This window comes from Chlorocebus sabaeus, chromosome 14 (assembly GCF_047675955.1).
Source record: "Chlorocebus sabaeus isolate Y175 chromosome 14, mChlSab1.0.hap1, whole genome shotgun sequence".
In the NCBI taxonomy this organism is placed as follows: domain Eukaryota; kingdom Metazoa; phylum Chordata; class Mammalia; order Primates; family Cercopithecidae; genus Chlorocebus; species Chlorocebus sabaeus.
In genome coordinates, this window is record NC_132917.1 from 597,959 (window position 1) to 622,320 (window position 24,362).

General features: G+C 48.5%; 2 protein-coding genes across 7 annotated transcripts in view; one reads left to right on the forward strand and one right to left on the reverse strand.

The window, feature by feature from the left end:
* Positions 1–1,102: 1,102 nt before the first annotated feature.
* On the reverse strand, positions 1,103–8,891 carry TMEM18 (transmembrane protein 18). 2 transcript variants are annotated; one of them, XM_007971651.3, is made up of 5 exons: positions 8,787–8,891; positions 7,055–7,175; positions 4,393–4,447; positions 1,646–1,739; positions 1,103–1,565 (listed from the first exon to the last, which is right to left on the reverse strand). In XM_007971651.3, the coding sequence occupies exons 1-5, from the start codon at positions 8,841–8,843 to the stop codon at positions 1,470–1,472; spliced, it is 423 nt and encodes a 140-aa protein (XP_007969842.2). In that variant the 5' UTR covers positions 8,844–8,891; the 3' UTR covers positions 1,103–1,469. The 2 variants fall into 2 exon arrangements, with proteins under 2 accessions (XP_007969842.2, XP_037862400.1); XM_038006472.2 differs by lacking the exon at positions 8,787–8,891 and adding an exon at positions 8,074–8,295.
* LOC140713282 (uncharacterized) overlaps positions 8,862–24,362 on the forward strand; it is a 35,673-nt gene continuing 20,172 nt past the window's right edge. For 2 of the 5 annotated variants that reach the window (XR_012095168.1, XR_012095165.1), the window contains exons 1-2: positions 8,862–8,971; positions 13,748–13,902. Coding sequence is in view for 1 of the 5 variants with exons in the window: in XM_073022726.1 (XP_072878827.1) it covers positions 11,875–12,783 (909 nt within the window). In the remaining 4 variants the exon portion in view is untranslated. Of the gene's footprint in view, positions 8,972–11,597; positions 13,267–13,747; positions 22,407–24,362 lie in introns of those variants that run through there. The other 3 variants (XR_012095167.1, XR_012095166.1, XM_073022726.1) reach the window with 3 other exon arrangements.

Genomic DNA, 24,362 nt, shown 5'->3' on the forward strand with positions numbered 1-24,362 from the left:
ATGGGGGAAACTACTTCCATGATCCAATCACCTCCCATCCGGTCCCTCCCTTGACTCATGGGGATTACAATTTGAGATGAGATTTGGATGGGCACACAAGAGCCAAACCGTATCAGAGGGTGAAAATATTATACTAAAAATGCATAGTCTCTAAAACTTCCTGGTTTCTTTTCTGTCAGCAAAGTCAAATATCTACACAGTGGCCCTGGACAATGCCGGCGGGGAGGACACATCACCTTAATCAACTTTCTGTCCCACCTCTCAGCCACAAAGGCCTGAGAGGGGCACGAACTTGGCTGGTCACCTCCACACCTCAACATTCTCTTCCCAGGCTTGTCTACTCAAAGATAACTGTACCAATTACATTTTGAATCAGTAACTTTCAGAAATGCACAATTAGGTATGCTATCAGATACAATGCACAGTGAGTATTCCCTTATTGAACACCTATTTTTAAATATCTAGGTCTCCAACCACCTTTCATTCTTAAACCACAGGTCCAGATTTGTTAGGAACCAAGAGCCACTGGGCAGGAGCTATTTTACAAAATGCATATTGCAAAGTGACAGTATGCCTGTCCTAACAGAACTGGGAGCATTGTGTTCTCAAGCACCGAAATCAACAGAACACCAGGACATTACAAAAGACACGCTTCTCCATGGAGTGCTGACTTCAGGGCTTCCATTCTGTTTTCAGTAAAGCAGCCCGTAACTTTGTTAGAGAGGGCCTAGCCTCTTGAGAATTGGTTCATCAAACTGAGATACAACGTATTTTCCAAGAGCTTCCTTCCAAGGTCTCTCCGCCCCACCGCTGCTGACATTTTATGTCAAGTCATTGTCTGTGGTGCAGCTGACCCAGGCACACAGGATTTTCTGCATCACCCCTGGGATCCACAGGAGAAGCCAGCACCACCACCCCCTCCAATGACAACCGTCTCCAAATTTTGCCCCATTTCCTGGAAGGTGAAAACACCCTCACTGCGAACCATGGCATGCGCTAGAAAACACAGCACGAGGAGGCGGGCACGGCACCCATGCACAGGACTGCGAGCCGCGGCATGCGCTAGAAAACACAGCACGAGGAGGCGGGCACGGCGCCCATGCACAGGGTAGCACTGTTTATTTTTTAATTTCGTATTTTATATTGTGTATTTTATATTTATAATTAGTACTAGTTACACATATGACATGGACTTCTTCAAATCAAACTCCCAGTTATGAAGCTCTGCAGACCATTCCCACAGCCTGACTACAAAGATCAGGCGCCTGAAGACCCATGTCCTGATGGATACATTCAGTGCTGGCTGAAAAGCCGACTTCAGTGTGTGCCTACCACTGTGGATATTTAAATAAAACAACAGTTTTTCAAACCACGGAGTCAGCTGGAAGGATGCCCACCCACGTGCACTGTCGCACCGGGAGCAGCCAGGGTGGACAGGAAGGACGCAAACTCCAAGCAGCTGCTGCCCCTCAGTCTTCTTTCCTTCTCCTTTTCTTCTCCTTTCTTCTCTCTTGTACATTCTTCAGGTCAGTCATCACATTCAGAGTCTTCCATACCCACATAATCTAAACACAATTGTTTGAAACAGTTTACATTTGAAAAACAGACACAGGAAGAACGACAACTGCACGTGTCATCTACATACCACAATGATCATGGCATTCACCAGCAGCGGGGCTGAAAACACTATAGAAATGAACATCCCCCTGGAGTCGAAATACTGGTATTTTGAAAATAATCTGTTTAAAAAACAAAAACAAAAAATTACTAGGCAATACAACCAAAAAGTTCTAGTGACACTGTTTGTTTAACTAAGACTCTGGAGAGAGCTGATGTGGACTGAGGTGGGGCCACCCCTCACTGGGCCCACCCTTGGGAGCAGCCGTCATCTCCACTGCGCTGTCCCCAATGCTCATTATGAAGAAAACACACTGGGTCACAGGACAGGGAGACACCACCCAGCAGCACGGGGAAGACCCCGAGGCCTCCCACAGCAGGGAGACACCACCCCGTAGCCCCTCTGGGTCAGCGGCACATCTGACCTCAGCGGGAAGACACTGATGACTTGAAATCCTTAAAACCTACAGAGTAAACGTTGACAATCCCCGTAACGAGAAAGAGACAGCAGCTGCATCTGCTCCACTGCCGCACTGGGAAGGAGTGGTGCCGGACCCTTCCATCCCTTTGGTTCTCACAGCAGTCCTCTTCTGTCAGTGCCAGTGCCTCTTTAGCAGAAGAGACTGAGGAAGGTGGAAGATCTCCACCTGCACAAGGCACAGCGCCAGCGAGGGCAGAGAATCTGCACATGGGTGTTGATGATTCTTGCAGCAGCCAGCACGGAAATGCCGTGAACAAAGCTAGTAATGGTGGGCAGTGGGTCAGCGCCTCGTGACCACAGGGCTCCCGCCTTGCTGGTGCTTATGCTCTAGACCATGGGAGGCCCCAAAGTAAGAGGCAGCCAGTCTGAGCATGCGGCGAGTGCTGCTCTAGAGAAACGTGAAGCCTGTCGGGGGTGAGGGGGCCTCGTGGACTCGTAGGTACAGCCATGAGCGGCTGGGACACAGCTGGCAGGAGGCCGCAGGGCATCACTGCAGGACTCCGTGTTTACTCTAGGTGACCTGAGGACACGCTGGAATGTGCTGAGGGGCAGTGCTTGGCTCTGAGGCCCACACTTCCCCAAGACACCCAGAGGCTGGGCAGTAGGGGGATGGCGTAGGGACTGCTGCATGTCAGCAGCAGGTCAGCGAGGGTGGGGTGAAGGGCATGGGACACACTGGGCTCGTGGTGACCTTAAAGGTGGAGGAATGGAGCTTCCTGAAAAATGCCCTATTACGTCTCTGGTCTAAGAAGCTGGAGGGAGAAGCCGCCCCTATAAACAGAGGGGAGCACAGCAGTTGTCCTGAAGTGTGAATTTTGAGATGTTTGTTAGACGTCCTGGTGCCCAGTCCAACAGGTGGGACAGGCAGGAAACCCAGCACTTTTGAAACCAGGAGGTTGCAGAGAAGCACTAAGACAGGAGGCTGCAGCCAGAGGGAAGGGAGGGGCCAGGAAGGTGCTGCAGGCTGCAGCTGGGTGTGGCAGGGCTTCAGGGAGGACGAGGACACTGTGCCGGCCTCTGGACAAGGTCAGGGTCACCAGGGACTGAGCACCACTCCTGGGACTGAACCACGTGGAGGCCCTGCGTCCAGGAGGAGAGGCAGGGTCCCCAGGGAGCCGCTTATGGCTAAGGAGGGGCAGGGAGGAGGGAGGAGAGAGAGCACGTGTGGCTGCAGGAATGCTGTCCTGGAGGGAAAGGCGGGGCAGGCAGAAGCGGGGCAGGAGGAGGCCCAGTCAGGGGAGGGCTCGGAAACGCAGGCAGGGCCTGACAGACAGGCAGGGTCTAACAGACAGGCAGGGTCTGACAGACAGGCAGGGTCTGACAGACAGGCAGGGTCTAACAGACAGGCAGGGTCTAACAGACAGGCAGGGCCTGACAGACAGGCAGGGTCTAACAGACAGGCAGGGTCTGACAGACAGGCAGGGTCTGACAGACAGGCAGGGTCTAACAGACAGGCAGGGTCTAACAGACAGGCAGGGTCTAACAGACAGGCAGGGTCTAACAGACAGGCAGGGTCTGACAGACAGGCAGGGTCTAAGCAAAGGACTGCAGGGAGTGCTCAGCAACCCTTCGTGAGGGCCCAGGATCAGCGTTCAGGGCTTACGGGCCACGAGGCCACAGTCTCGGCTACTTCCTGCTCAGAGTCTGGCAGTTTTACTTTTTTTCTGTTTTATATTTTAAAATGTAAAAACCATTTTTAGCTCACAGGTCACTCAAAAACACTCAGTGAGGCCAGGTGGGTCTCATCTGACAGAGGCTGTGTGGTTCACCCTGGGCAGGTGCTGGGTTCTGAGTCCCCCTGGGAGGAAACCAGGGGTAGAGGAGGGGGCAGAGGATGCCAGCGGTGCCCCCGACATGAGGACGCGGGGCTGGGGGTGAGGCAGGCAGGTGCCTCAGACCACCCAGAAGCCCCCTACTCAGGTCCAGACTCGTCATGGAGCAGCCACCCTGCAGTCCAAGGGGGAGGGCACGGCTGAGGCCAGCACGGACCACGTTCTCTAAAACGCTGCAGTTTCTATTCTGCAGCTCAAATTCCCACAGTCATTTCTCTGGCTCTGCCATCAGCGGCCTCAGCCAGCACTGTCCCACAGTGCCGTACTCAGAGAGGGCCGCTCTGGCGCTAGGAAAGCATTTACAGAGTCGCCCTGGAGCCCACAACTCTGGACGCATGGGCACGGGTGTGCACGGCTGCCGTGTTAGGATTCACTGTCTCCTCTGCAAGACCCACCGGCTGTGGGGGCGTTCCCAGGGACACCCCTGCATGGACCGGGTCACAGGCCCAGGGATGGGCTCACCTCCAGTTCATTGCAGCCGCCTCATTGATGTATTCAGCGCAGTAGACTAAGATTACTGAAAAAAGGTGCAAGTCATGTTAGAATTTAGATGACCCGTTATTACTCATTGTAAAGTTATACATTATTTACAGTAGAACACTGAATAGAAATGTCACTTTAATTTTAAACATAAGGTCACATAAACATCCTAACACTGTCAACTTGAGGGACTCACCCATTTAGCATAAAGAAAACCAAGGCCAACAGTGCTCCAGTTCTCCAGTGCTCTATGGTCTCAGTCAGAGCCCGTGCTCAGGTCAGCACCTGCAGAGCCACTGCAGGAGCTGCCCGAGGCCCCAGGCTTCACCCAGGCATGGCTGGGCCTCACACATTTCCCCAGGGACAGCAGCCACAGATCGGCCTCACAGGACACAGCAGCAGGAGTTGACAGCCATGAGACCCAGAGCTGACAACCAAGGGCTTTTCATGCTCACACTTCCCGGACTGCCCTCAGGACACTGTGACTGAGATGACCACAGGAGGGGAGCAAACAGCTTTGGGGTGCTGGAGGCAAAGGCACAGGAGGGAGGGCAGGGGCCAGCGGGGGCGAGGCGAGGCAAGGCCTCCGTGCTCCCAGGAGCACAGACTTTAGGGACTGGCCCTGGGTCTCCAGCTAACTCATGGGTAATGCCAGGACTCAAACCCATGAGAGAGTGACCCATGCTACCATAAAATTAAATAAAATATAATTCAGCAGATTAAGAAAAATGTGATGCTTTAACTTCTAAAGTAAATCAAAATGTAAAAATCCTTTCATTCTTCTTGATTCACATCAGAAAGCAGATTAAACTAGGGGTTAGGGTGAGCAGTCCCTCCACTTCCTCCCTTCAGGAATGGACTCAATAAAGCAGAGGAAAAGGAGGCACAGAGAAAGAGCCAGAGGGGAGTGGGGGGAGGAAGGGAAGGGGGGGAGGAGGAGGAGGAAGGTCAGAGAGGGGCAGGAGGAGCAGGACAGCCAGACAGACGGGTAGGCTAACACAGGAGGTGGCGGGCATGGGTGTGGGGAGGAGGGTGTGGAGGGCTGAGGTTACAGGGGGAGGGAGGTAGGCTCAGGAGGAGGGTGGGCAGAGAGGGTGCCGCCAGGTGCTTCTCTCCAGCTTTTCCTGAAATGCACCCTGGAGCAGAGTCTGCATCTTGAATCTTGATGGTGCTAGTTATAAGCTGTGTAACTGTGTAGTCAGAACCTCTGTGTGCTTCATTTATTAAAATGGGCAAATAAAATCCAACTCTTAGGTTGGTTTGAGAAATGAATCACAGGAAATGTAACGGCAGGCAGCACAGTGTCTAGTATTACTCCGGTGTGAAAGCAGTCATCCTTCCCCTTATCCTAGAAAATATCAAACCCTTGTGCAGTTCTCTAGCTGACAAAGCTGTTCAGATCCAGGAGCTCAGCTGGAGAAGCTGTCACCTTTCTTTGAGGTGCCTGCCTCAGGGCCTCTGCGTGGGGCATTCGCTCCCGCCCTCTGCCAGCATCTCAGTGCCTGGTTTCTGCCTATGCACCTTTTGCCCCTGGGTTTGCAGGGGACTGTGTGATTTAAATCAGGCGGCTCCTCCTGTTTCACCGTGTTTTTGGCTTTTCCATTACAACACTTGTCACTGTTGATAACAACACAGGTCTGTGATGAAGCACTGGTGCTGGTGTCCCCCAGGAATCTGTGGGAGGCAAAGGAGCCCTGTCCGCCTGGTCCACTCCAGCACTCCTCAGGGCACCCTCAATACAGAGCTTGCTCTGAGCACCTCACTTGTACAGGCCCCCACTGCGATGCAAACACTCATCACTTCTCCAGTCTTTCTAAGATCATCTCTTCTTCGGATTTCCTGTTTGCACACAGCCAGCTAACTAAAGTTATCTAAAATTAGTTATTTTTAGCTACCAAGAACATCTTCGGTGTCTCCCCAATGTCCAGAGTCAAGAGGAGCCTGAGCCAGACCTCCAGGCCCTCCTCGCCTCTTCTACCCACAAGTGTTTGTAACGCTCAGCACCAGAAGTGCTTAGGTTCCGCAGAGCTGGCAGTTTCTCTGCCTCTGACCCACACCTTCCATCCATCTCAGTATCTGCACGTCAGCCTGCTGCCCTCCCAGGCCGTCACCTGCTCCCTCTCTTTTCTTATTAACATTTTACTCACTCTTCACACCCCGTGCCATGATTTCAGTTTTTCTGAATAATCTTTCTCAGTCATCCTGTGCAACTCCCTAACTTATCTAAGTTCTGTAGCCCTTCTCCTTGAAACCAAGTTGGGCAATGCCTTATTTTATGCACAGAACTTCTCTTTCCTGGTTTGCGATCTTCCTCCCATTCAAAGCAGTGCATGAGCAGAGCTGCACCAAGGACACATCTTGTGTAAACAACAGCACTTCCAGAAACCCAGCTCTCCCGTGTGCAGCTGGTGCTCAGCACTTCCCTGGTAGGTAACAGGAACTCAACAGATTCCTTTCAACTCTAACATGCAAAAAGTACTTTCCTTTATAGCTTCCAAGAGAAAAATGGGAGTACCCTAGGAGCAGGCGCCTGACAGAGGGTTGGGAGGTCTTATAAAAATATGTACATATTTTGAAGACACAGACCATACAGTTTCATTTCACACAGTGATCTGAGTTGTGGAGTTTGTGTTGTTTTACTCACCTAGACACAGAAAGTGCCCGATCTGTAGTCTGTAGCTCCGGGAGGACAAGCAGGTGAGGAGCAGGCAGAGCGCATGGAAGGCAGCCAGCCCCATGAGCCAGGGCTCAGTCCAGTCCGTCTGCTGTAGGAACACACCAGCAGACACTCACTGACCTGCCCCACAGGGCCAGGCTCACAGCCCACCCACAGCCTTCTCCCAGGGCACGGGGCAGGGGCCTCTCACTCCTGAGTCTTCCTGGGGCTACTCAGCAAGGTATCCGGAGAGCACTGCCAGGCCTCAAAGAAACATGGGGACGGGAAAGAGAGAAGGAACCAGGAGGATGCAAACAGGATTCTCCCCTCAGTGCAACTATAATTCATGGAATTCAAAGTTCAAGCACACAGAACTGAAGGCATCTCTGACGTGCCCCTTTTGTTGGTGGAACAGAATCATGTTTTTAAGCTGGGTATAATTAAAGGAATTACCATCCTTTATAATAATACTTGGTGATGATAATTGGTGACGACAAGGACATTAAGTGGATTGCTCAAAGAGATGCACTTGGCTCAACCCCAAAGGTAAAACACGAATCATCATTTCAGGCTCCTTAGTGAGCACTGAAGGCCTCGGGGAATCTGAGTCATCGCCACGTGCACGACTTGATTTTCTCCAACCTCTCTGCAATACACTGAACCCTCTAGACAGTGCTGCACTCTGCCGCCTCCTGGACTCCCCGGGACCCTGCTGTACCTGGGGACAGTGTCTGGCTCAGGGACCTGAAGTAGCCAAGCTGAGATCCACTGCTGCCCAGTCCCCAACTGATGCTCAGATGCCAATCCCAGCAGTCCTCAACCCTTGCCATCCCCTCCTTGAGCGCCTTCCTGCATGAGACTAGCCCTGCCCTCCAAGCTGCAGCCCCGCACAGCCCTCCAGGACTCCTGTAAGTGTCACTGCTCTCTACTGGGGGCCGCAGCAGCCTCTCCAGAGCCGCGCCATGAAATAAGGACAAAAGCGCATCTGCTCCCATCAATTCACCAACCAGACGACCAGAGGCAGGGAGGTGAGGGGAGCACGGCTTTCTGCCCAGACCCCATCGAGTGCCCATGCCACCCCTGGGTGGCCACTCGGGGCGAGGGCTCCCCTGGGACCTGCCAGACCAACCAGGCAAAGCGCAGGCCCCGCCCACACAGGGGCAGGGTTCCTCCGTGCCACGCCCACACGATCAGGCTCCACCACGCACGCCCAGTCACACTGCCAGGATACGCCCACATGGCCCAAGCCCCGCCCGCAAGACGCTGATTCGCGGGCATGCACCTCCCACACGAACAAAGCCCTGCCCCTCGCGCCCCGCCCACACAACTCAGCCACGCCCCCACGGTGCGGGACGCGCGCCCAGCCCAAGCCCCGCCCGCACGGCCCAGGACCCCGCTCACTGCGCACGCTCCGCCCCAAGGCCCCGCCCCGCCCCGTTCCATTCCGCCCAACGGCCCAGGACCCCGCCGAGCACTCGCGCCCCGACGCCCGGCCCAGGCCCCTTCCCACAGGTCCCAGGACCCCGCCCAGGGCGCGCTACACCGCCCCGCCCCGAGCCACTCCCACAGGTCCCAGGACCCCGCCCAGCGCGCGCGCTCAGCCGCCAGCCCCGCCCACGGTCGGCGCCTTCTTGGCTACAGGTTAGGTTCTCCGTGGGGCAGACCCTACGCCTCTCCGCCGTCCGCCCCCGAACTGGTGGTTACGCAGGCCGCGAGTTACCATGAGCACGGCTGGGATGCTGACGGGGAAAGAGCTGACGGAGAACGGGGACGGCATCGTGCCGAGAAGCCCGCCCTCACAGCAACCGCCGAACCCGGCCTGGCCACAATCCACGGAGGAGGGCGCCAAATCTTCTCTCGTGAGATCTGCGCTTCTCACGAAACCTGCGCTTCCTTCTTCTCGCGGTAATTTCATGGCATTTGCTAGCTCCAGATATCGCGATAGTTCCAGGTGTTCGCTGTACAACTTACTATCGTGCGGTGGGTGTTGTGCTCGCTCCGCCGGGAGGCCGAGGGCGTCTTTAGTGCTTTAACGGAGGAGCAGGTGGAGGCGGGTGGGGCTTGGAAGGCTTGTTTCAAAGGATCCGGGCGCTGTGCCGCCACGCCAGCCTCTGTACCCCCCGGGACTCTCTAGAAGGGTGAAGACGGTGTCCGCCCCAAGACCCCGCAGGAGCTGGGGACATTGCCCACTCTTCGGACCCTGCAGGACCTGGGAAGGTGTCTGCTCTTGGGATGCTCAGGGCAGTGCACTCTTGGTCCGGATCAGCTTAGGGTTCTCTCTCTTCGCTTTGGAGATTTACCAGGTGTTTTTAGCTCCGTTTCCTTGTTTAACGACAGATATAAAAATATAAAGTTAAGTTTCTTACAGCGAATTTCTTTTTTCCCTTTATTTTAACATTTATAACCCAACTTTGAGATTTTTCAAATTAAACATTTTATTATTTTAACATCATGAATTATTAAGTGTATATGCTTTCATTGCATATGTTAGCTCTTGAACTAGTTTAATGTTTGTAAAAATAGTTCTAGTGGTGGACTTTTTTTTTTTTTTTAATAGCTTTAACCCCTCCCAGATCTTTCTTAAAATCTTTCCACAATGTGGTCATTTCTGCTCATGCTACTTAACATGCATTCTCTCATTTCAGCGTAGAAGAAGGTCATGGTTTCTTCTTATGGGAAAACATTTCTTTCATTGATATTTTTCGGCATTCTTCCTATATTCAACTCCAGGAACATCCGTTAGGTGGATAGTGCATCTTTTGTGTTTCCCAACCTTCCTCTCAAAACATCACGTCTGTTGTTGCTGAGTTTCGGAAATCTCGGCCTTGGCCTTCCTGCCTTTTTTTTTTTTTTTTTTTTTTTTTGATGGTGTCTCGCTCTCTTGCCCAGGCTGGAGTGCAATGGTGCGATCTCGGCTCACTGCAACCTCCGCCTCCCGGGTTCAAGCGATTCTCCTGCCTCAGCCTCCCGAGTAGCTGGGATTACAGGCGTTCGCCACCTCGCCTGGCTAATTTTTTTTTTTTTTTTGTACTTTTAGTAGAGACGGGGTTTCACCATGTTGGCCAGGCTAGTTTTGAACTCCTGACCTCAAGTAATTCACCCGCCTCAGCCACCCAAAGTGCTGGGATTACAGGCATGAGCCACGGCGCCCAGCCGGTGTGATAGTTTTCACCTGTGTCCATTTTCACTCCCCTGTGCTTGTTCAGCTATTTTCAACAGGACCTTTCAGTTACAGGGAGTAGATCTGTCCTCTTCAGTTCAGCCTGTTACTGTGTATCTCCCTGATATTTCGTTACTATGTGAAGCATCACTCTATTAATTTCCATGGGTTAGTTTCATCGTCAGTCCTGTCTGGTGTCTGCCTTTCTTTTGTGGGGTCTGTTTTCTTGTAATTTCTGTAATTTTGGGTCAGACTCTTCTAGCTATTAATATTAACCACAGCCTATCTATGGTCACTGGGATTTTTTCTCCTCATCTTCCCCTCAGCCTCCCCTCCCAGATCTTTCACATGTGCGCCCTGGCACCCACGCTTCCAAAATTGTTAAAACTCTGCCCCTCAGCAGCTTCACTCTCTGTCCCAGGACATTCATCTTCCACATTTTTCCTGCCCCGCTGTTCTGAACAACGGTAGGCTGCCGGACATTTAGACGTGAAGCTCGTGAAATGTCGCCAATCTGAGATGTGCTTTAATTTCAAACATACACCATCTTTCAAAGACTTTGTACCAAAATGTAAAATATATTATCAACAATTGTATTATTTTGCTTACATGTTGAAATTAATATTTTGGACATACTGGACCAAATAAAATATATCAATACATCTTTTTCTCTTTAGTATTTTAATGTGGCCACTAGAACATGGCCTACTCTCTGTGTTGGTATGTGAATGGTGACGTGGACTCTATTCCATTTACCTGGAATTTTGTGCTTTCAGAAAGGACTGAATGAATCCGTGATCAGAATAAAGAAGACTCAATTTTATTTATTTCGTTGCCTTGCCTTGCTTTTTCCCTTCCCCTTCCCCTTCCTTCGCTTTCCTTTCCCTTTCCTTTCCTTTTTTTTTTTCTTTTTTCTTTTTTTTGCATTTTGCTCTTGTTGCCTAGGCTGGAGTGCAATAGCAGGGTCTCGGCTCACTGCAACCTCTGCCTCCCGGATTCAAGCGATTCTCCCTGCCTCAGCCTCTCAAGTAGCTGGGATCACAGGCATGTGCCACCACACTGGGCTAATTTTGTATTTTTAGTCGACACGGGGTTTCACCATGTTGGCCAGGCTGGTCTCGAACTCCTGACCTCAGGTGATCTGCCTGTCTTGGCCTCCCAAAGTGCTGGGATTACAGGTGTGAGCCACCACGCCTGGCCCAATTTTGTTTATTTCTAAAATAGCTTCACAAGTTGATTCACTTATATTTAATCCACATACAATTGGTTTTCAAGAGCTTTATTAATGGGTAAAATACATTTGTGAGCTGTAATGTATTCTACAGATTAAAGCCAGTACTTGATAGCTCTCTTGCTCTCTGTGTTGCTCAGGTCCCAGCAGGCAGCTGATTGTTTAGATGGAGACCACAGGGGAGAGCTGCCCATTGCTGTGGGAGCAATGAGGAGTTGTGGAGGAAAGGGGAGGCACCAAGACCAGGTCTGTGTCCTGTGACCCAGAGGCAGCCTTGGGAGGGGTGTCTGTCTAGGAAGAGCCCCCTCCTCAGGGAACTCTGGGGCACAGATATCCCACAGGCACCCTCACAGCAGCTCCCTCAAGACCCCAGTGTCTATATCTCCACCACCTCCCGCCAGCAACTCTTCCATCTTCATGCCGGCTCCTGAGCAGCCCTTCAGGGTCAGGGTCACAGGCTCTCTGCCTGGGGACCCTTCCTGCATTCAGTGCAGAAGCAGGTGGTGCCCTCGACGTTCTGCTTCACATTGTGATGCTCATTCCGCGACCTTCAGGGTCAAGCTGACATGCGCTGTCAGCTGCCCAGGGTCTGTGTGGCCTCTACCCACCTGCACACCGGGTGTGGCACCTGCACCTGTCCTGCGAACCAGCTGCGTGATCCACATGCGTCCACTGGTGCAGTTGGGAGGAAGGCCAGTGCCCAGGTGGGCACACAACACAGGCCCCGTCCCTAGCGTTGATAGTCGGTCAGGAAGTGTCCAGGCCATCACCTGGGCCCTTGAGCCCTCAGTCACTACCCAGAGTGAGTCAGGACCTGCTTCCCCAGGAAGAGGAGCCCGGAACACCGGAGGCTTCGCCGGCTCTACCTGGGACTGCACCCAACACCATGCAGAGACCCTGCAGGCCAGGGTCGCTACTGTCCTCCACAGTGAGGCTGCGGAATCAGGACCCCCGTCCCAGGTGCCCAGGGCCATGAGGACCTGTATCTGTGCAGATGTCCCCCTGGAATCAGGGCCAGGTGGGCACTGCCACGAGTTCACCATGGCTTGTGTTTTCCACGTTGTGGAAGTCAAGTGTTGCATGGTCTGTGTTTTGGTGACGGTAGTCAGGGTCCTAGCTCCAGGGTCACTAATTTGGTCCTTCTACTGCAATAGCAAGTGCTTGGGGGTTAGTGGTCCAGGACCAGGGGACACTGCAAGTGACCGGGAATGTCTGCTCTGGTATTGGGAGGAGCCACAGCCAGGCCGACATGGGCAGGATCCCCTGGACCTGGCCTCCATAACCCCATGCCAGTGGGGTGCCAGGTGCAGACCCCTGGGCTGGTGACAGCTCAGACAGTGCCAGGAAGCCCAGGAGGGTTGGACCCTGGGGGACGGCAGGGTGCATCTCAGGAAAGGTTTAAACACTGTAGCACACCCAAATAATTATGTGAGCCCGGAGGTTTCATTCCTGAAGACATCATGGTCAATAATATAGATCTCTGAGATCCCTGAGAGCTGGACTCTGGGCGCCTTCAGTTTCGGTGTCTTGGATGCGAATCAGGCCATAAAAGTGCCCTTATCTCCACCACTGTGTTCTCCATTTATCCCCATTGAACTTGCCAAGCTCAGCAACAGCCTGCAGGACACCGACCTCATGGGTTGGGTCCAGGACCCCAGGGGGCTTCTATGCCGGTTCCTGGTTCCTGGTTCCTCCCTCTGTGCCTCTGGGCTGCACCAGTTTGACCTTAACGTGTAATCTGGTTGCTCTGTCAGTTTATACAATGCGGTTTACAATAAAGCATTTGACAGTAATGCTTAATTTATCATTTCCAAAGCTCTCATTCCTTTCTGAACACTCTCAGGTGGTATCATTTCCTCTCAGACTAAAGTTAGCATCCCATGCAGTTCAGTTCTGTGGGGGATGAATCGGCTTCATATGAAAAATGGTCTTGTTTTGTCTTCATTTAAAAAGATAGTTGTGCTGTGAATTGTCGTTGAATACTGTTTTTCTTTCTTTTCTTTCAGCACGTGAGAGATATTCCACAGCCTTCTGTCTGCCATAGTTTGTTGTAGAAAAGCAGTGATGTTTCTAATCCTCATTTTCCCACGGATATTGTGTCATTTTTCTGTTTTCAGAATATTGTCTTTATCTTGGTTTCAGCAGTTTTACTACGATGTGCCTAGAATTAGTTTTCTTTGTATTCATGTTGCTTGTGTTTAATAAATTTCTTGATTGTGTGAATTTATGTTGTTAAATTTTAGCATGATTTCTTCTTTTTTTTCTCTCATTCTTTTTTTTCCTTTATTAGATGAAGACTGAACATTAGACTTCCCACGATTGCAGAACTGTCCTTCGCTGCAGCTGTAAAATCGCGGCAAGGCTGGATTCATCCTGGCAGTGGCTGCAGGCCCTAATTCCCATCACTGAGCAGGGGTACGGCAGGAAGCCCCACCTCTGAGCACAGTAAGGGGATTGTTCTGATTCTGAGTGTGTCTGTTCGCTAGAGTGGGCCGCACTTCCCTGGTTCTGCAATTGTGGATCATTTAGCATGACTTGTTGGGCATTGCAAATGTCATGTCGTGGAGAGTCTAGGCTCTGTTATTTTTTCCATTTGTGTGTGTGTGTGTGTGTGTCTGTGTGTGTGTGTGTGTGTAATGGGGCCATTAAGTTGGTTTGACAAACTGCAAACTATGCCTGTTGAACCGCAGCTGAATTCTCAGTTTGGTTCTTTTATCCTTGTGTTTCGTGGAGTTTGCGTCACACATTCAAGGTTCAGATGTCAACTGAGTTCTGGGCAGAAGTTATACACAGAATTTGGGGTTCTCTGTCTCTGATTCTCCCCTTCCTTCTCAATTTTTAGCAGGCATGTTCCCAGTTTCTTCAGGAGGGAAAGACCAAGGGTTTTCTGTTAGTGTTTTGGCAACTCTGCATTGCATGGCGTCAGACTCACCCCTAAGCTAAAAACCATAAAAACCCTCTTTCCCTTTGTTTCTTCCACACATCACACTCCCCTTCCATAATCCATGCTTTTCATCCCCATTCACTGCCTTTAGGGAGTTAGTTTTATATTTGTTCTTTGTCTATAGATTTCCCCTGCAGGAGAGTGACATTAGACGGGCTGACTTGGCCACCATGGGAAACAGATGCCCAGAGATGGACACATCCCCTAAATGCTTCTATGCTGCCCTGTGGGAGAGGTGATTCTACTCACATGAGGAAACTGAGGCTCAGAAGTAGCATCCTTTGCCTGAAAGGACATAATAGCTCATGAGCGCTGGAAGCGTGGTTTGGTGTCTGACTTGGCCAATTCCAAAGCTGGTATGATTTTCACCAGCACTCAGATGCATTCTTCCCTGATGTGCCCCTCCCTACCCAAAAAAAAGCTATCCCTCCCTTTTCCTCTAATTAGGAAATTCTTTTGTATATTAGGAAATTATTAGGAAATAATCATTTCTCTCCAAAAGTAACCCACTGAGGAGGCAATATCTGAGGGTTTTGCCCAAATATGGCCTTTCAGCCTCTGAATTAATGCCTCCAGAAATTCCAGGATGTTTGTTCATAGCATTTTTATTCTAACCCTCCTTAATCAGTGAAACAGTTTTCTGTGTCCCTACCCAAATCTCGAATTGTAGCTCCCATAATCCCCATGTGTCATGGGAGGGACACCATAGGTGGTAATTTAATCATGGGGCCAGTTACCCTCATGCTGTTCTCCTGATAGTGAGTTCTCATGAGATCTGATGGTTTTATAAGGGGCTTTTCCCACTTTTGCTGGGCACTTCTCCTTGCTGCCGCCATGTAAAGAAGGATGTGTTTGCTTCCCCTTCTGCCATGATTGTAAGTTTCCTGTGGCCTCCCCGTTCCTGAGGAACTGTGAGTCAATTAAAGCTCTTTTCTTTATAAATAACCACGTCTTGAGCAGTTCTTTAAGCAGCATGAGAATGGACTAATACAATGGGTTAGAAATATCAAGGACTCCAAAGCAACTTTTCTGATCACTGAAAATGGCTCACACTAGGGACATGAAGGCAAGGTTTACAACTTCCTGCCCGTGTCTGTTCTATGCCTGGCCATCTGGCTGTGCCCACCCTATACAGGCTGGACTCATCTTTCCTCCTGTTTCTATGGCAACCCTCTCAGAGAGCCAGCAGGGGCAAATCTCTGCTCTCCTATGACCTTGAGGCCTCTGGCTACCTTCAAGGCAGCCACTTTTATTTTCTCTGACAATTCAGGGCAGGTAGGGAAGACTTGTGGGTGTCCCAGGCTCTGGACAATGATTACTGGGGTTTACCATCCTACTTGTTTGTAATGCACTATAGCTCACTCAAGCATAATTTTAAATGCAGTTGTTAAATGGCAGTGACATTTCCAGTTCCACTTAAAGCAATTATAGCTCATTCTTACTGAATTAATAGGCCCAGGCTACCCTGCTGGCTATGGTTTACCCTGTGTTCACTTAGGGGTACCTGCTGTTCTCTTGGCATCACAGAGAGACAGAAGTCCCCAGGATGGATGGTACAAGTATGAAATGCCTGTTTGAGATGAGAAGCCAAAATCAGCAGGGGATTATTCCTGAGCCTTTAATATGCAGATCGGCCTTTGGAGTTCATTGATTGTTAGGGCAGTTTCTCTGACATAAAAATTAGTGTTCAAAAATTTGCACACACACAGAGAATGAAGCTGGCAGGATTTAACCTGCCCAGTGTACATTTCTCTTCGGTTCAAATTCACATCTTGACATATGTTGATGAGTTTAGACTGATGTGTCTTGTAATGATGTTGGAATTCAGGGAAGTTTATGCTAATCTTCATGTGAAGTGGTCCTTCCGTAGGAATTGATGTGGTTCTCCGACTGACATTCTACACTACTGTGTGACTTCCTGGGCCACTATCATGAGACACTACAGCCTGGGCAGCTTAAACAGCAGAAACTGACTTCTTTACAGTTCTGGAGGCCAGCAGTCTAATATTAAGACATTGACAGGTTGGTTCTTTCAGAGGCCTTTCTCCTCGGCTTGCAGACATGTCTCCTCCCCATGTCCTCACAGGGTCAGCCCCCTGTGTGTGTCTGTGTTCTGATCTTGTAAGGACACCAGTCACGTAGGATCAAGGCCAACCCTTATATACTCATTTAACTCACGTTCCTTATAAAGGCCTCATCTCCAATCACTGTAGCCTTCTGAGATGCAGGGTTTGGACCCTGACATATAAATTTGGGGACACAAGTTGGCCCACAACACCACCAAGGGTACCACTGAGCACAGACAGAACTTGGTTCTCTTTCCATTTTCTTCTCTCAAATTTTATAAGCGTGTGGAATATCAAGAAGAAAATGGACCTTAGATCAGGGAAGATTTTATGTGGATGTGAGTTCTCTCACTTGGAATGACCTTAGAATACTAGTTTTGATTATCAAAGCCTCAGCTTGCCTGTGTGAGAATGAGAACAATAATACTTTTCTAATGGGTGGTTTTAAGGATTTGGGATGAAATGCCTTAAATGCCCAGCTCTGTGCCAGACACATGGCACATGCTTAATAAGGACCAACCATTAGGACTGGAATGTTGCCTCCTCTAAGGATAAAGGTGTTTCTCCTGCTGTTCTCAGGGGGTCCTCTTTTAATCTCTTCTTTTTAGTGCATGAGACCAACACTGTTTATTTACAAATATTTTCTGCACGTGTTGATGTAATGATGATGGAAAACACAGTATTGCTTCCTTTATTTTTTGGGTGGTGATATGGTTTGACTTTGTGTTCTCACCCAAATCTCATGTCAAATTGTAATCCCCACATGTCAGGGAAGAAACCTGGTAGGAGGTGATGGGATCATGGGGGAGGATTTCCTCCATGCTGGTGTCGTGAGCGCTCATGAGTTCTGATGGTTTAAAAGTGTGACACTTCCCACCTTACTCTCTCTCTCTCTCGCTGCCATGTAAGTAAGACATACCATGCTTCCCCTTCACTTTTCACCATGATTGTAAGTTTCCTGAGGTCTCCCTAGCCATGCAGAACTATGAATCAATTAAACCTATTTTCTTTATAAATTACCCAGTCTCAGTTTTTTATATAAAAGGGTGAAAACAAACTAATACAGAAAATTGGTACCAGAAATGGGGTACTGTTATACAGATACCCGAAAATGTTGAAGCAGCTTTGGAACTGGGTTACAGGGAGAGGTTGTAACAGTTTGGAGGGCTCAGGAAAAGGCAGGTAGATGTGGGAAAGTTTGGAACTTCCTAGAGACTTGTTGAATGGTTTTGACCAAAATGCTCATAGTGAGATGGACAATGAAGTCCAGGCTGAGGTGATCTCAGATGGAGATAAGGAACTTACACAAAACTGGAATAAAGGTCACTCTTGCTATGCTTTAGCAAAGAGACTGGTGACATTTTGCCTCTGCCCTAGAGATTTGTGGAACTTTGAATTTGAGGGAGATGATTGGCAGAAGAGATTTCTAAGCAGCAAAGTGTTCAAGATGTGACTTGGATGTTTCTAATGCATATAGTCATATGCATTACAAAGAGATCATCTAAAATTGGAGCTTATGTTTAAAAGGGAAGCAGAGCATTTGAAAAATTTGCAGCCTGACACTATGTGGTAGGAAAAGAAAAACCCATTTTCTGGGGTGAATTTCAAGCTGCCACATTCAGAAATTTGCATATGTAATGAGAAACCAAAAGTTAACAGTCAAAACATTGGGGAAAATGTTTCCAGGACCTGTTGGAGACCTTTACAGCAGTCCCTCCCATCACAAGCCCAGAGACCTGGCAGGAAAAAGTGTTTTTGTGGGCCAAGCCCAGGGCACAGATGCTCTCTGCAGCCTCAGGACAGGGTGCCCTGCATCCCAGCCACTCCAGCTGTAACCATGACTAAAAGGAGCCAAGGTACAACTTGCGACATGGCTTCAGAGGGTGCAAGCCCAAGCCTTGACATCTTCCACATGGTGTAGGACCTGCTGGTTTGCAGAAAGCAAAAATTGAGGTTTAGGAACCTACTCCTAGATTTGAGAGGATGAATGGAAACACCTGGATGTCCAGGCAGAAGGTTTTCTGCAGGGGTGGGGCCCTCATGGAGAAGCTCTGCTAGGTCAGTGCAGAAGGGAAATGTGGGTTTGGAGCCCCCACAAAGAGTCCCTGCCTAGTGGAGCTGTGAAAAGAGGGCCACCATCCTCCAGACCCCAGAATGGTAGATCCACTGACAGCTTGCACTGTGTACCTGTAAACACTGGAGGCACTCAATACCAGCCCATGAGAGAAGCTGTGGGGGCTGAACCCTGCAAAGCCATGAGGTGGAGCTACTCAAGGCCTTGGAAGCCAACCTCTTGCATCAGCATGCCCTCAATGTGAGACATGGAATCAAAGGAGACTATTTTGGAGCTTTAAGATTTAATGACTGCCCTGCTGGATTATGGACTTGCATGGGGGTCTGTAGCCCCTTCATTCTGGCCAATTTATCCCATTTGGAAGGAAGCATTTACTCAATGCGTGTACCCCCATTGTATCCTGAAAGTAACTAACCTGTTTTTGATTTTATAGGTTCATAGCCAGAAGGGAATTGCCTGGTCTCAGATGAGACTTTGGACTTGGAATTTTGAGTTCATGCTGGAATTAGTTAAGACTTTGGGGGACTGTTGGGAAGGTATGGTTGATTTTGCAATGTGAGAAGGACATGCGATTTGGGAGGGTGCAGGGTTGGAATGATATAGTTTGGCTCTGTGTCCCCACCCAAATTTCATGTCGAATTGTAATCTTCATGTGTCAGGAGATGGACCTGGTGGGAAGTAACTGGATCATGGGGGTGGATTTCCCCCATGCTGTTCTCATAATAGTGAGAGAATTCTCACGAGATCCAATGGTTTAAAGAGTGTGGCACTTCCCCTGCCACTCCTGCCATCATGTAAGACATGCCTTGCTTCCCTTCACTTTTTGCCATGATTGTGTTTTCTGAGATCTCCCCAGCCATGTGGAACTTTGGGTCAGTTAAACCTCTTTATAAATTACCTAGTCTCTGGTAGTGGTAGTTCTTTATGGCAGTGTGAAAACAGACTAATATAGATGTCATTATTTCCGAATAGTCACTTGGCAAAATCATGGCAGCTGATGAAACGCCCATGTTAGAGGCCAGAAGAAGTCATAGTCCAGTGTCATTTTTGTTTGTTATACAGATGAAGGGATTAAATAAATCCTTCCTGTTAATACTCCCTTCTCTCCAAAATACCAAAAAGTATTTAGAAACAGAGTTCAATAAGTCACTTACAGAAAAGAATAATAATAATGATATATCAATATAATGAACATTAGAAATATATACCATACAAATAATTATTCACTGGCCAATATTTAAATAAAGGTGCTGTTTCTGTTCTTTGATATGGGTTGATGACTAGAGGTAGGAATAGTCTTTGCTACTTAAACTTCACCTAAAATGTTTCTCAGAGATTTCCAATTCAAAGTGAACATAACTTTAAAGACACTTGAAAAATTATCTTAGTGTAGGCTATTTCTAAGTTACATATTTATTTATGTATTTATTTTGGCTTTTCCTTTAATCAAAATGTACTCCAATATTTGCAAATCTTTCCAGAGTATCAATTTAGTCCTTGCCCAGGAATTATGAATATTAGTATTTAATTCAGTTAAATGATATAATGACAAGCAAAACTATATAAATTGGCTTGGGAAGAAATACAGCTTACTTTCCATAAATAGGTGAATCCCTGGCTAGGAATACACACATGCTGGCCTTGGGATTATCTAACTTTGTGGGACACAGCAAATCAAAATAGAGGTCTTGGGAGGGATCCACTAATTCAGTGAGTTAGATAAAGAATGATTTATGGCAGTGCCCACATTCAGGAGAAATATTCCTATAAAAAACCAGCAAATATAGAAAACTGAGCACATGAAGCAAAACTATTTAAATATTTTCAGAAATTTGGAAAACCTCAATTGCATTTTGAGACACAGGATGTCATGATCTGTTTTGTGCTGATATACTAGAATACCTGAGACTGGGTAGGTTATAATAAGCAGAAATATAATAAGCAGAAATATATAAATATATAAGTTATGAAAAGGCATCCATTTACGTGTAATGTTAGAAGGAAAACAGGAGACAGCGGATGCAATGAACGCGTGCTCTGGTGTGTGGGAGGGGAACGTGCTCAGCCTCTGTTGCCTCTGTGCCTGGCACAGGTCGTGTGGCCGCAGCTGGAACCCACATGCAGCTCCGCACTGCCCCTGGGCCCCCATCAGCCCCGCAGCTCTCGGACTCTCCATCCTCAGTGGCTGCTCCATTGGGAGTCCCTCCTGCCTGGGGCTTGTGTGGGCCTCTCCTGGCTTTTATCCTGGACATGGCAAGTTAGGACCACTTCCACGGGGCCTCTGGGCACGGGAGACAATCCTCTCTTTCCTCGGGGCAGCAGTAACTCCTGGGCCTCCTATTAGCCCCTTTGTTCTGTGGGCCCTGAAATACTGAAGAACTGCACAGTGGCTGGAGACTGTCTCAATCTCTAGCCCCCGGAACCATTTCTGAGCGTGGTGGAAGCGTTTCTCTCTGGTGTTGTCTTGCTGAGGGTAATTTATATTGGCTGTGGAAATAGAGACAGACCAGGGTCTCAGTGGCGACATGCCTTTTCTGGCTCAGGACACATCCAGTCTGGGTCTGCCAAGCCTCCTGAGGTTTCCACGGCTGTCTCTATAGGAGGAAGAGGGCTGGGAGATGGTGCAGAAAGTGGAAAGGTCCTGGCCTAGCACTGGCTACACCACTTCTGCCCACGTTCCATGGTTCAGAACCTCCCCACACAGCCCCTGTGCCATGGCCCTCCTGACACCACAGCCTTTGGGGCCTGCAGCACTGGCTGGCGGGAAAATGCCACCCAGAGTCACAGGTGGGCAATATTGCCCTCTCAACTACCGAGGCTGGTAGTGTGAGCCAAGTGCAGCCTGCCAGGCCAAGCGGGCGAAAAGAGCTCAGCAGGCCAGAGCAAAACTCAGGCAAAGGCCCCACCAGCCACAGAGTGGATTTCCAGCCAGAAAAACGACACCCCCCCCCAAATCCCATAACAGTATCCAAGAAGATTCAGCAGGGCAGCTACACACCATGCACCCCAGGCAGCGGCTCCTCCAACCTCCCACGCTCACCCCAGGCGGCGGCTCCTCCAACCTCCCACACTCACCCCAGGCAGCGGCTCCTCCAACCTCCCACACTCACCCCAGGCGGCGGCTCCTGCAACCTCCCACACTCACCCCAGGCAGCAGCTCCTCCAACCTCCCACACTCACCCCAGGCGGGGGCTCCTCCAACCTCCCACACTTACGAGGAGCCCAGCAAGCTCTTCCTTAGGCTGAAGCCATCCTGACTCAAATCTGCAAAAGAATCAGGTATCTTGAGGGTGTTAAATCAAGTTTAGCCTAAAGCTACCTCCTTAGAGATTTTAAGTTCAGCCTAAAGGTTTTTCTGAACATCATGAACATAACAAGGAGAGGTGTACGTAGACCGTAGCCTACACTTGTGCCAGCCACTGAGTTTCGGCCAATCAAGTGTAGTCAACTGTTCGAACTGTGTTCAAATAAGACAGATAAGGCAAATGCTGAGCTATAACCAATCCAGCTGTTTCTGTCCCTCCCTTCCATTTTCTGTAGGTCACTTTCCCTTCAATGTCCATAAATCTTCTTCCACCGAATGGTTGTGCTGGAACCTCTGAACCTACTCTGGCTCAGACGGCAGTCTGGTTCACAATTCATTCATTGCTCAAAGTCTTTTAAATTTAATTTGGCTGAAGTTTTTCTTTTATCAAGGATTACCCCACAGTAAGAGCCCCTACAGAAGCCCCCACGTCATGCTTGCCATCTGCCTTCCATCTTTCTCAACAAAGAAGGAGACCAGATTTGGAATAGTGGAACACAATTTTTTAAAAGTTGGCAACTCCTGGAAGCCACTGTAGTGACTCAGAATCAACATTCTCAGGTAGGAAGCTCCGAGACTTAAGAGCGTGCTCTGCCCCCGTGATTTTTTGTGGAGGACTCCATCCCAGCACATCCGCATATATCCCATAATAATAGCTGACTTGTCCTGCATCTCACTTTTATCATGAGAAAAATCATAGTTACAGAGTAACGTATTTTCAACCACATCAGGAGATGACCTCCTCAGTAAATAGAAAGGGATTATAAATAAAAAATGGGAATTTGTATGTGAAATTGTGTGCATGAAGATCACTGACTTTATGACAAAGGAAAGTCTGGAATTAGGTATTTACGGGGTTCTTTCTTTTCTTCATTATGAAATTATGCTTCTTTGTTGAAGTTTGTTTTCAAGGGCTTGGTCCTGGCTGTAGAAAACACATCAAAAGTACACAAAACTTGATACCTTTTTTTCCATCCAAATGCCTTGTTGGTCTTTTAATTAGACCTAACAAAATTGTAATGATTTCATTAGTGAAAAGAAAGAAAGAAACCAGAAAGGCTGGGTTTCATTGCTCCTGGAGAAGGTGATCATTCCATGTGTGTTTTTTTCTGAGCTTTTAAATGTACCATCTTATCAGAAGATTGCTAAAATGACAAGTATTTTAAAAATAAACCAAATAAAACCATTTCGTAAAATGTAACAGACCATAAATATACTCCACATTGCGTCTAATAGTTTGCTGTTTTAAAAATGTGTGTTAAGTAATCACTGGTTTACTCCACTGTTTTCCTTTGGCTGACAGAGAATATGCTGACTTTGTTTTTCTGTGCAAGATGTTTAACGTAGTGTGTGCTAATACCGACCTCCACTAGAGAGCCTAAACAAATAGACGTAAGGAAGTTAAAACTTCTCTTTCTCTTGATTTTGAAGTTCTGTTTCCCATATAACTTATAGAAGCTTATTTTTATTTGCTTCACCTCTACAACTTTACAGTAAACTCAATTTCATCATTTTAAGAGTTCAGCCCCTCCTAATAATACCTCCTCCACACAGCCATGCACAGCATTTATTCAAAAGGCCACATAAAGCTGTTTTGTGAAAACCCTAGTTGACAAATGTCCTGAAGTCACCATCTTCCATTTCCTGCCGGAGGACTATGCTTTTCTCCTGCAGTTTGGTGAGAGAGCCTTCTCTCTGCAGCCTCCTCCATTTACTTTAAGGGAGGGTCCAAGCTTCTATTATGTCTTACTTCATAGGGGTATTCAAATTGTTTATTCAATAGTAGTATTTTAAATTTTATTTTGCTTATGTATTTGGCTTTCACTAAAGAATATAAATGAAACAGACATTTATATATCTATTTTAAATTCACTCTGGCATAGAAAGGAAAGTGAATTTAGAATTTTGGCAGGTCCTTAATGCCAGCTTTTCCCTCTTGCCAGGCTCACATTTCTAACGTAGTTGCCTTTTTTACCCCTTAGAAATCTATCACAAAAACACCCATGCTGTTTTTATAAAGGCTTATTTTTTTGGCTTTATTTTCTACCATAATCAGAAGAAACGCGGAGACTCTAGCTGTTCAGAAACCTGGGTCCTCGTTAGAACTTTCTGTTGCCAAGGGCAGGCGTCTCTTACTTGCTTGCTGAGCAGAAATGCCACCTTCCCACTGGCTCCATGCCAGCTCTGGTGGCCTAGGAAGGAGGGGAGAGAAAGCTGTGCCAGGAACAGGCTACAAGATTCCTCCAAAGACCTTGATGTCCTGGTTAGGAAACCATGTGTTCCTATGACTTCCCATATAAACAGGATAAATGTTTGTTATCCATATGGCTGGGGCTTGTGTTCCAGGAGTGAGATTCAAGTTGCTTAGCATTTCCTAGAAAAGTGTTAGTCTGTTAGAAACAGGCATGAGAAGCCTGGTAATTATATATTGATTACCAGCACTGCTGATCACATTGGAGGAAAGAAAACACTGTCTTCATCTTAAGTGGAATTTCCAAAGCAACCATGAGGAGTTCC

What these genes read in the sequence shown, in the direction of transcription:
- TMEM18 (XM_038006472.2), bottom strand. Translation starts at nt 8,139, where the DNA reads ATGGGCACTCGATGGGGTCTGGGCAGAAAGCCGTGCTCCCCTCACCTC. An exon ending in CGGGCACTTTCTGTGTCTAG is followed by an intron (nt 4,448 to 7,054) that starts GTGAGTAAAACA and finishes ACCTTTTTTCAG; the next exon opens with TAATCTTAGTCTACTGCGCT. An exon ending in GCGGCTGCAATGAACTGGAG is followed by an intron (nt 1,740 to 4,392) that starts GTGAGCCCATCC and finishes TTTTTTAAACAG; the next exon opens with ATTATTTTCAAAATACCAGT.